The sequence below is a fragment of the Poromitra crassiceps genome (assembly GCF_964638095.1).
Source record: "Poromitra crassiceps genome assembly, chromosome: 3".
Lineage (NCBI taxonomy): Eukaryota > Metazoa > Chordata > Actinopteri > Beryciformes > Melamphaidae > Poromitra > Poromitra crassiceps.
Window position 1 is genome coordinate 62928601 of NC_139625.1, and position 12989 is coordinate 62941589.

Consider the following 12989-nt stretch of genomic DNA (forward strand, 5'->3'; position numbering starts at 1 on the left):
ATTTTGGAATGAATTCTTACTCACACACGGACACACACACACACACACACACACACACACACACACACACACACACACACACACACACACACACACACACAAACACAAACACACTAAACGTACAGTAAGTATTTTTAGGTAAGTGAAACCTAGGGCTCTTTTTGCCATAGAACACTCCATGATGGAGTAGCAGTACAGGAAGTTAATAAATATCAGTCCTACATATATACAAGCTGATTGCACCCTGGGGGCATATCACTTAGCCTGTGTAGACTTTAACTACAGTCCATGCACTGTGTCCATCAACAACTCTCCTTCAAACTCTGTCACACATGAAGGCAATACGCTCTGCTATCCTCTGCACCGGAGGTGGTCAGTGTGCAGTGCCTACATGTGTGGGATATATCTCTCTGTACATACATGAGCTAATCACGCGTGGTTAGCAAATGGCACAGTGGCCCTGACATATGGAAGGTGTAACACAGCTTGAAGCTGTGGCTGAGACACAGTTTCCAGCTTGGGGAGCCACGTAAAGAGAGGGAAGCCCTCTCTCAAGCTATAATGGTCAGTTATAATGCACTGGGGCTGGCAGTTGTGACTCCCTTGTTAGCTTGCCTGACTACTCCCAATGGATGTTTCTTTTTTTAATGCCATTTCTACTGTCGATCGTGTGAGTATCCACTTAATCCACGGCATCACCCCCTCCAAAATACTACTGTATGTGGATGGCTGTAAAGCTCGTGTTAAATGGGGAGTTAGTTGCCCTCTGTGCCCGTTTTCTGCTGGTGACTTAGCGTTAGGGACTTTCTATAACACATTAAACAGTTATGGTGGTCGTGCATCCGTTTTGGGGGAAACCAGCCTGAAATTGGTGACTGTTCTAGTTAAGCTGCTGTGTGGGGCTAGGTGCCTTGTACTTATGATAAATGATACAGGAGTAACCAGCTCTTTGTGTATTATGCAGCCTACTTTGAATTGTGTTACTGTGAAATAATGCTCTTATAAGATGCATGAACCTCTGGGGGGGGGGGGGTGATATATTTAGATGAGCTACAGTAGCCTAGTTGTACATTTTCTGAAAGCAAGTGATAGCTTCTTTTTGTGTGTCTCATTTATCAAGTTTTGTCAGCTTTTTTTCCTCTCTCTCTCCCATTTTCTGCTGCCTCTTCTGCCAATTCACCCTGCTGTCCCGGTCGTTGCTCCAACCCCTCTGCTGATCTGGGAAGAGTTGTAGACTAGCACATGCTTCATCTGATACATGTGCAGTCACCAGCTGCTTCTTTTCACCTGACAGTGAGGAGTTTCACCGGCAGGAGGTAGCACATGGGAGAATCACGCTATCCCCCCAAGTTCCCCTCCTACCCGAACAGGTGCACAGACCAACCAGAGGAGGCGCTAGTGAAGTGACCAGGTCTCATACCTTACCAGTTTCCCATGCGCAGACATGGCCAATTGGGTCTGTAGGAATGTCTCACCAAGGCGGAAGTGCCGCTACCGGGAATTGAACCTGGGTCCCTGCGGTGCTAGGCGAGTGCTTTTACCTCTACAGTACCCAGACGCCCCAGTTGTGCATTTTCTGAGAACAAGTGATAGCTTGTTCTACTGATTTATAATCAATACAGGGAAGCTGGTCAGCTTAAAAATTAGTATAATTTCAATTACAGGATTATTTTCTTTACCAGAGGTCAGGATGATGACAGAATGTGTAAGAATGCATATTTATTCTTATCCTTAGTTTCACTCTGTCCATTATCTCCCCATCTACAGTATCGACAGACATGCAAGTCTGTACTAAATTATATCTAACAGCAAAACTGTTCTCAGATGTGGCACTGTTGGCCAAATACACATTATGTGATGTGAAAAAGTTTAGGAGCAACTGATCTGGTCTCAACATGTTCCACAAAATACATGGGGGATATAGTAAAATTATAGCCCCCTTCAGGGGTGGGGGTGATTTAACTCGTATGTCAATGTCAAGTGATTTGTGTGTGCAGGCACACAGTCCATGCCCTTCCTCTCAAAGGACTTGCCTCTATTGATGGAAAGTGCCCTTACAAGTGGTATACAGGATCTATATCCATTACCAGCACTTAGAAGTACTCATGTTTTGAAATAGAGGTGGGTAGCCAGACTTGCTTGTCCTACGAGAGTCCAAAGTCCATTTCTCATTCTATTCTGGCTGCAGTGACATCACTAGAAAAACAGTGGGGACTAAGATAAGAGATTGGGTAAACAGTGATTACAGGGGACAAGCTGTTGCCCGCCTCTCTTATAAGTGTTTCACTCAGCAACTTAGTGTTTCTACATACATCCACTTTGAAAAAAGATGTCATTTTTCAACACATATACGTCTAGATAAGGCAGACTTATTTCTCAGTAGACACTCTTATCCTGAGAGTTTGCAAAAAGTAAAACAGTAGTATCTACATGTCTAGCAGCCAACATATGAAGTAAGAAGTACAGGGGTCAAACCAACAAATCCTAGATGAAACAATTTGTACAAAAGATTGTGTGCACCTGATGGAATATTCAACCAAATTCAGTAAAAGTAGAAACACGAAAGTGTTTTACTGATGTAAAATAAGAACCAGGCAATTTCTTCCTTGTGTTACTTTTAGTATTACATGTGCTATTTTAACAACACGTAATAATACATAAGATGCCTGAATAGCAACACATGCTTGAAGCTTAAAGTGTTGTTTTTTTAACTAGATATATCTTCTAATAGTTACTGCCTAATCCATAATGGATTATGATACTTTATTAGAATTTATAAACTCTTATATAAAGCCAACAAAATTCCACACCCCCACAATCCACCTTAACCGCACTAATAATCAATTTGAAATGATTATGAATATCCTTAAGATATTTTATTGAGTGTTACAATTGTCCAATCTGGATGTAATTGCAGCACATGGATCCATTTACATGTGCCCCACCCCCCCCCCCCCCCCCCACCCCATCCTGTAGCAGCTACTGAAGTACAGAGAAATGACACACTGGTGCTGAGGGGCGACCCACCCTACCGCACTTACATCATGCCCTTCCACTGAAGTGTACATGTGGAATTAGTGATCCCTGAGTGGGAGAGAGGGGGAGGAGGGGGTGTTTCTGTATAAACTCTGTGGGACTGTAATTGCCTTTGGAAGCAGGGGGAGTTCCTTTTTTTTTTTTAAGCAGGGAGGGTACAGTAGGTGGCGGTGGTGGTTTTGGTAAGGGGAGGAGGGTTGGTAGTAGAGGAACCCCTTAATTAAAAGATTGTTCCATGCCAGTGGGCCATCTGTGTGGAAATGCCTGGCAGCTGCACACACAGCAGTCATAACATCCCCTCCCCTGACACTGAAGGTACTTTGGCCTGGTGATATATGCATGTGCCGGACGCAGTGACCCCCAGCTACGCCACTGTATATGCACTGCAACTGCATAATGCGTCCATGGGCACATGTGCACTGTACATTGACATCATTTGAGTAATAGAGTACTGCAGGGATGACATATTTGTGTAGGCTTACCCAGAAGTCTTCCTGGTTCCTACGTGTAAGTCAATTGGGTTTTATGGGGGTTTCGGTTAAATGCTTGAAATAATGTCTGGGTAACAGAAGTTTATGAAACGGCCAACTTTGTGTTCAGCAGGATAATCTTCACAAATGAGGACCACTTTTATGACTTTTGAAGCGTTTTCTGAAAATCGTGTTAAAAAAAGCATTTACGCTTCGAATATCATAAAAGTGGTCCTCATTTGTAAAGATTATCTTGCTGAATGCAAAGTTCGCTGTTTCGTAAACCTTTGTTAACTACAGACCTTATTTCAACTATTTAACCAAAATCCCCATGCAAAAGTGCCATTTGGCCCTATCTTGGTACAGGCGATATCCCCTATTTGCGCTTGCACACCTGTTTGCGCGTGCCTTAAGACAGGGAAGATAGCGATCTGCCTTGCGCATTTGTCCAGGTGTTATGCAGAGTTTTGCACCCCCGCCCGGCAGCATCCCCACCTCACGGGAGCATATTGTAATGATTTATACAGACATGTAACTGTTTAAAAGTGATATAATTGTCTGGGTAGATGTGACCTCCCTGATTTCTAAGTTAAAACAGCCCCGAAATATGTTGGGGATGCAATTCTCAGCGGGGATGCGGAAACGTTCACGGCACGTGCCGCAGGCGCAAATTAGAGCCGTGCCAAAATCATCTGCGCCCACAAAATGCCTTCGCAAACGGGATTTGGGCGGTCTTAAGTACCAGAATTATTCACAGGTGTGGCCAGGCAATGCTGGGCATTACGTCAATCAAAACCAATCAGATTCCCGTCTCACGATCGCTGTTTGCGTGAGGCATGCAATATGCTGTAATTCTCTCCATGCGTAATAGAGTGGACTCACTCGTGCGAGGACAGAGAGAGCTTATTGACAGATCGTCTGTGGTGCCAACGACCCTACGGGTTATGAAGGTGAATAGCCTATGTCCATAATTGTCCAACAAGTTTTCTCAATTAATTTCCTTCTTTGCGATGTGATCAAAGTTTCTCAGTGAGTTATAGTTGATTACCTCACTGAATTATCTGCTAATACCCAATTTTAGCAGCAGAATTTGATGTCCTGGCATGGCAAGGCTGTGCATAATGACATATCCAAAAGGAATTTTACTTTGCACTGCGCTGCGCAGCATGGAGATTATGGTGCGCTCCAGCGCAGCGAGGTATTTAGCACGTAAGAGGTGCTTTTCAAAGCTCTTAGGGCAAAGTAATTGCGCGCTGCTGACGATAGGATAATGCCATCTATCCCCACATTTTAGCGCTGAAATGCCTGCTTTGGCATGTGGCATGCCTATGCCGGCATGGGGCGGCAGGGGCGGCTGTAGCTCAGGAGGTAGAGCGGGTCGTCCACTAATCGCTTTGGATAAAAGAGGTCGGTGGTTTGATTCCCGGCTCCTCCAGTCTGCATGTCGAAGTGTCCTTGGGCAAGACACTGAACCCCAAATTGCTCCCGTTGGTGTGCCAGCACCCTGCGTGGTAACCTGCCGCCATCGGTGTGTGAATGGGTGAATGTACCTACTGACTGTAAAGCGCTTTGGATAAAAGCGCTATATAATGCAGGCCATTTACCATATGCCCAGTACAATTATAACAGGCATGCGCTTGTGCCCGCCCCCAATTTGCATTGCGCATGGGTTAAACGAGCGCAAAACGCTAAATTACCGCTTTTGCGAAGATACAGTAGGGCCAAAAATTCTCTTTTACACATAGGAACAGGAAGTGCTAACATCCAGGTCTTTCCATTCCTGTGGTACTTTATTTGTGCCCCGTCTCTTTGGCAAATTTAGAATTAGTTGTGAAAATGTAAAGTAGCATATTCTTGACTGATTGTCTAGGTGATCTTTGAACTTGACCGCCTTGATATAGTATGTTCATTTTCACAGGTATGGATTAAAAAGATTTACTCACAACTATGTTGACACCATCTCTGAATATGCAATAGCTCAGCTCATTTGGAGATTAGGAATGATGCAGTCTTAATGAAATATGCTGATATAATTTGATTTAAAACTCTTTCTTTGACTTATTACCCTTGTCCAGCGACTTACCTTGACTCACTAAGTGTTTATTTAGTCATGGGCATGGTATCCACTTTGAACACAGTGTACGTGTGATAGGTGGTACGGGGATACACAGAGGAAAAACTGCAACTGCTTATCATTACACAGTGAGTTCATCAAAGTGACTGGCCAAAATGTTAGTGTACTTTCTTATGTCTCACTTTGTCTAGAGAGAGAGTAATTTTTAGACAGAGGTCAACATCAACATTTGGCACTCCAGCGTAGCACATTTAGTCAAGGATTAAGAGAACAGAAAAGCACAGCTGTGTCTCTCCCCTTACTTGGTATTCCATTATTGTCTGCCCCCCGCCCATTTAACAGGTCTTATAGTACACATAGTACACCCCCAAATAGCATGGAAACATTTTCAAATTCACTGATTGTTAAACCAATGGTCCAATATTTACAGCAGTATGTCAAGTTTCCAAACCATATGAGAAATAATTGGCAGCAAGGGAACAAAAAAAAATTAACTAGAGGTATTTCAGACTACCAACCTGAGAGTTAAAGCAATGCTTTTTATGATGTGTTAAATTTTCCATGACATAAAACCTTGAGTCCTTTCAGAAATGTAGGGAAAATAACAGTGTTTATGGTGTGTCAGTGCTTGGAGGAGTGGACCCAATGGGTAATGACAGTGGGGGCTTAGAAGCACCTTTCATATAACACAAGAAAGGAGAGTCACAATGATTTAAAGTTTGTTACTCTAAAATTAATTGGAAAAAAATAATTTAAATAATTGGTGGGAAATGTAAAGTAGTGTAAATACAGTAGTGAACAACTAAATGCAATTACAGTGGGAAAGTAACAACTGTGTGAAAATAAAAATCTTTCGTTTAATTTAGTGTAATATTTGTTCTTTTTTTCGTGCACTTTCTGCATGCAAATGATGATGATGATAATGATGGCGATTTTTTTTCTTACAGGTTGAAGCTGCTGATTGATCAGGAAAAGGTCTACCAAGAACGGAAGGAGGAAGAGAACAACAAAAAGGTGACAGACCTGAAGGAGGAGTTGACAAAACTGAAGTCATTTGCGTTGATGGTTGTGGATGAACAGCAGCGCCTCACTGAGCAGCTGAACCAACAGACAGCTAAGGTCCAGGAACTGAGCACCAGTGCTTCACAAACCCAGGAGGAGCTGAGCTCCTCTAATGCTCGCCTGCAGGAAGAGGAGCACAAAGTCTTTCGCTTGGAGACCGAGCTGCGTGACCAAGCCAGTCGATACCACCAGGAGCAAGAGGCCATGACTGCCAAATTGACCAGTGAAGATGCCCAGAGCAGGCAGCTGCGCCAGAAACTGTCCACTCTCAGCAGACAGCTTGATGAGCTGGAGGAGACCAACAAGACTCTGCGCAGAGCTGAGGAGGAACTGCAAGAGTTGAGGGACAAAATGAGCCGTGGTGAGTGTGGAAACTCCAGTCTCATGTCTGAGGTCGAATCGTTACGGAAACGGGTTCTTGAAATGGAGGGGAAGGATGAAGAGTTGATCAGGATGGAGGACCAGTGCAGGGATCTCAACAAGAAACTGGAGAAAGAGGCCAGCCAAAGCCGGAGCCTAAAGGCCGAAGTTGATAAATTAAACCACAGAATTATGGACTTAGAAAAACTAGAGGATGCTTTCAGCAGGAGCAAACAGGAATGTAGCTCACTCAAGTGCAACATGGAGAAGGAGAAGACTGTGTCAAAGGTTCTGTCCAGTGAGCTGGAAGTCTTGAAAACCAGGGTCAAAGAACTGGAGGCGGCTGAAGGCCAGTTGGCAAAGACAGAGTTGACACTGAAGGAAGATCTCACCAAGTTAAAGACACTGACGGTCATGCTGGTGGATGAAAGGAAGTCGATGGCAGAGAAGCTAAAGCAGATGGAGAACAAGGTCCAAAACAGCACTGGGAAACTTCAGGCCGAACAGGACAAGGTTACATCAGTCACAGAGAAGCTAATTGAAGAGAGCAAGAAAGCACTGAGGTCAAAAGCTGAACTGGAGGATAAAATGTGCAGTGCTACGAAGGACAGGGATGAACTGAAGGCCAAGTTGAAGGCCGAGGAAGAAAAGAGCAAAGATTTGGAGTCTAAGGTCAGTATGATGAAGAAAAGATTACAATCATTAGAGACCATAGAAAGAGAATACATGAGGAACAAAGCTAAAGAAGAACACAATAAAACACCCATCGCCAACCGCTTCCAGCAAGAGGACAACAAAGTCAAGGATCTGACACAGGAGGTTGAGCACCTTAGATGCAAACTGAAAGACATGAAGGTGGTAGAAGGCGACCTACTAAAGACTGAAGAGTTGGAGTCACTGGAGAAAAGATTCTCCAATGAACAAGAGAGAGCCAAGTCCTTGATGGAGGAGCTGGAAATATCCAGAAAAGAACTTTCAATGTACCAATTGGCTGAAAAGAAAGAGTGCAACCAAGAGCACGTGCTCTATAAACGCCTGAAGGAAGAGGAGGCAAAGTCCAGTCATTTGACCAGAGAGGTAGCAGCTCTGAAAGAGAAGATCCATGAATACATGGGTACAGAGGAGTCCATTTGCCGCATGACAAATGACCACTCTACGCTGCAAAGAAAGCTGACCCAGCAGGAGGTCAGAAACAAAGAGCTGGCCAGAGAAATGGAGACTCTCACACGAGAGCTTGAGAGGTACAGACGCTTTAGCAAGAGTCTGCGTCCTGGCATGAATGGAAGACGCTTTTCAGACCTGCATGTTTCCACCAAGGAAGTCCAGACAGAACCGCCTGACCTCTTGTCTCCCAACTGCAAGACCATGGCCCCACTGGAACGTGCTGTGGTGAATGGAAAATTATATGATGAGAGTGAACCTGAGGATAACGTTAATTACAGCAATGAGCTTCAGCTCTCCAAATGCAGCCCCTCACTCATCAATAATGTGAACAACCTAAACAACAGTATGAGAAGAGCCCGTGTCCCCTTCCTTAAGAATAAAGAGAGCCCCCATCAGGTGAACGGTAAAGTGCAACCACGGCAGAATGGAAACCATGTGCAACCTGGAGATGTGGTATTGACCCACAGTCCTGGGCAGCCTCTGCACATCAAAGTGACTCCTGACCCTGGACACAACACAGCCATGCTAGAGATCACCAGCCCAACCACAGAAAACGCCCAGTCATACACCAGCACTGCTGTCATACCCACAAGTGGAGGCCCACCCAAACAGAGAATTACCATAATCCAGAATGCCTCCATATCCCCCACTGCAAAATCTATTTCCCCCACAACAAAATCTAAAGGTTCCCCAATCTCCGATGGTCCATATTCACCTGATAGAGCCCTATCACCTTTCACTATGGCCACTTATGCCAGAGCGATGACCCCAGACTCTTCTGGCTCTGTGACACCGGACAGAGCCATGTCACCTATTCAAATTGTGTCGGTGACAACGGGCACCCCAGACCGGTCCCACTCCACAGAGCCGGTGGAAGTTGTCGGAGGTCACGCTGTCTTCCGCGTGACCCCCGAGAGGCAGAGCAACTGGCAGGTCCAGAGGTCTAACAGCACGGGGCCAAATGTCATCACCACAGAGGACAACAAAATTCACATTCACTTAGGGAGCCCCTTCATTCAGAGCATCAGCACTCCATCACAAATGCTGAGTCCCTGCCACACACCTGGGCTCCAGGAGCAGAGGACTCAAGTGATGTCCAATTGCGGTGCCCCTGCTGCCAAAGGCAACAGCAAAATCACTAGTAGCATCATGATAAAGCCCACCTCCACCCCAATCCAAAGGCCATCACAAATTACAGTAAGTAATGCCTATGATTAACCCGATACTCCTCAAAACCCTTCATCCCATCCTTTGTTAATGAATCCTGCCCATTAGATCCAACTCAACCTTTGCCCAATTAACTGCCTCCAATGCATTGACATTATACCCTGATGCATTTTAATGTCTGTTTTACTTGATTTATAGAGCGCTTATACAGGGGTTTGATTTTTTTTTACTTAGGTTGGTTTGCATAGTTCTGTTTGATAAGTTCAAACAAAGGTTGCATGCATGAGGAAAAATCTTTTGAAAGCACTAGAAAATTTGCATTACACCAGGTTTTAACTTATGTGCACTTACTGTATTATACTCAATGGTAAATTTGCCATGTAGTCAGACTATTCACACTGATGTATCATATCAGTTCTTTTTATATTTCACATTACAGATCTTGCATTTTGATTAAGTTGTTTGATTTTCTGAATATTAAAGTGTGCAAAAAGAAGTTTTATGTTTTTAGTTTGTCATCCATGCTTGCTATTTCATTTATTCACTAAATCCAGCATGTTTTGAATGTTTAAAATTAAAAAGAAATAATAATAATCTGAAGAACATAATTATCAGATTGCAATCACTTGTTTGATTTGATTTTTGGTGCATGTTCAGTTACTTCTTAACACTTGAGATTTCAATCCAATGTGCTTATATCACAGGGTTCTGTGTTCTTAAAATATTAGCAGTAACTTGTTCAGATTTGAATATGAAAAAAAATTGTTAAAAACAACACTTTGTTAGACCTAATTAAATGATACCCAACAAGAAGAGTTGTCTGAAAAACCTTTGTGCTCAATGCTCAACTTTTACAAGAAAGCAAGAGAAAAAGTTCAGGGATTCCGACATGTGTTTGCTTGCTTGAGTTAAAATCATAGGCTGATGTCATAGTTTCTCCTTACAGTACATCCAGAGCACAGAAACCCAGTGACCGAGAGAGAAAACCAGCATGATCTGAACTTGGAGTTCTCCAAAATGATACAATGGAAACTCTGCTCACATCCTTAGAGTACAGAAAGTTTCTGTTGGTTGCAATTTCCCCAAAACGCAAGCGCCAGTCATGTATAATTGAAATACAGTTACAGTAATAATTATTTTTTTATTTGCCAGCTGCAATTACCTTTTTGCTTCAATGATTACAACAGTTTACTGCATATAAATGTAATCTGCCCAAGAGTAAACTGATCCTCATTAACCAGAAGCCATAAGAGCTGCATTATCACTTTATATATTTGAGATATTTGTCACAGGAGATTTCAAACACACAACATATATCTTTTGATGATCCAATTTAAGAGGATCACTGCACTCACCACTGGAATATGCTAAGGTGCCAGAAGACTGAAGAGCATTATAAAAACAAAAGAAAGGTTATGCACACTTTACTTCTTCATGGCAAAGTTACAATCACAATGAATGAACAGGGTCCATTCATGAAGAGCAGCAGTGCAATCAGTACAATTGACACCTGTGTTGTGTTCCTCTTGCTCAGATGGCATTTTGGGGAAATGTAGTACAGCAGAAACCCAGTGCATTTACATGCACACAATAAACAGATAACTGAGAATAATCAGGCTGATTTCCGTGTTTACATGCACTTTCTAAATAGCGGGAACTCACATCAAAGTCTGTAAGTGGAGAATAGACTGCAATGAATAAACCTGATGATTCAGCAGAAACCTAGGTGTGTTTATTGGTTTTCTCATAAACCGATAATCCGGTAAAGGATGCTGTTTACATGACCACTTGATAATCAGGTGACTCTAGAAATCCGATAATAAACAGTTTATTAGTGTGCATGTAAACACACTCAGTAATCCTCGTAGACGCACAGCCATACATAGGTCTACATCAGGGGTGCCCAATAGGTAGCCTAGATTGTGATCTACCGATCTACCGATCTATCAATAAGTAACTCGCCAAAGAAATCAAAAATGTATTATTATTTTTCTTTTAATGCATAAACTAAATCCTACTCATGTGTAGCTAACTCTGTATCCACAGTATTTAACCTTATAACATGATTAAATAATGTTAAATAAATAAATAATAATAATATTGTTCAAATGTACTAAAATATGTACTTGTGGGGGACAAGGGAAAAAGAAGTAGCTTGTGACTAGTTTTATATTTTGTAAGCAGCTCTTATCCTAAAAAAAAGGCACGACAGTACATCATGAGTGTGAGCTTGGTACTGTACACCTGATGAAAACAAAGCTAAATGGTGCCCTGTTCCTCAGTGGGTAGATGAATTGGCAGCAGGATAACACAGTGATCATATTATAACAGACAATATTACATGTATTTTACATTATTATTATTATTTATTTCAGTGCTCAAGTGGAGGAAGCTGCCCTATAGACATATTGTCATTGGCTTAAGACTGATATAAATGGTTGTTTTTCCTGGTGGTGGAGGACAACTGTTTGGACTTGGCTGAGTCTTGTCCGTTGCTTTATTCACATAGGAATATCTTTCAGCTAAAAACATTCCAATATATTTTTTGACGCTTGTGTCAGATGGGAGCGTTGCCCATGGATATTGCTAAAAAATATGGTCTCGTGTATCACCACCCTAGGAGACACATGTCTTGAAAAGGTCTGATATAGTGTGTGTGGATCTGAGAAATAGCTCTACATTCTTTGATAGCTTAACCTCACTGGTTTCTGAGCAGTAGGTCTCACTTAGCACGCTATTGGGTAGAAACCCAAAACTCTTGTTTTATTTTGCTTTCTCCCTTGAATCATCTCCTTTGACATGACTCATCGGTCCGAATTATGGGTGTTTCTCCATGTATACGCATCCCTTTAAATGTGGTTTTACGTGCCCACATTGGAAACGTTACCTCATGTGTGCGTTTTGTTTAAATTTAATTTCTACTAAAAGGTCAGCACAAGACTTTGGGAGGTGAAGACAGGACGGGAGGAAGAGAAGGAGGTGGGAGAGAAGGAGAGGAGATACGTTGGTTGGAGATTGGGGGTTATTCTATCAGTTGCAGTAAAGTAATAATACATTTCAAATATAAAGAGTCCTGGGAAAGAAAATCTATTATTAAAAAAGAAGCAGCAGATTTTGAGTTAAGGGGGTTCACACATTAGTCCTATATGGTTTTGAGAGTCAAGGTTAAAACTAGAGTATGGTATCAAAAAATCTGTCCACATTAACATAAAACCTCATATGCAGGTTCATTCAGATAGAAGAACAATGACATAATGCAAGGAACTGTCCATTATGATGCATCAGTATTTAGCTGATTGTAGTTCGTTTTCAAAGCCTGACTGATGCAGAGCAAGTTGGTACGTATCTGGGGATTATGTGTTTACATTTTGGCAGGCTTAGGCACTGTTGGTACTGTGGATCAAACCAGCAATCCTGGTGATGAGCATGAAGAAATGCATATCATACATTGATTAAATTGCAGAATGAAGCTAACCACTCAAAAACAATCAAAGTTAATCAGCGTCTTAACTTAGAGTAATTATGAATAGATTTAGGTATGAACACTGAAATGGTTGATTGTTATAACAGTAGAGAGCTGAGAGCTGACCAACTTTCCAAAATACTGTTCAACATTACCATGTCCTCACTATCTATCAGTTAGATAGAGCAAAACA

General features: G+C 42.4%; 1 protein-coding gene across 2 annotated transcripts in view; it reads left to right on the forward strand.

The window, feature by feature from the left end:
• The window catches only part of LOC310772644 (filamin A-interacting protein 1-like), a 60000-nt gene extending 49865 nt beyond the window's left edge, over positions 1-10135 (forward strand). For both annotated transcript variants that reach the window (XM_083632496.1, XM_083632495.1), the window contains one exon: positions 6528-10135. In XM_083632496.1, the coding sequence (XP_083488622.1) occupies positions 6528-9384 (2857 nt within the window). In that variant the 3' untranslated portion in view covers positions 9385-10135. The remainder of the gene's footprint in view (positions 1-6527) is intronic.
• Positions 10136-12989: the final 2854 nt, after the last annotated feature.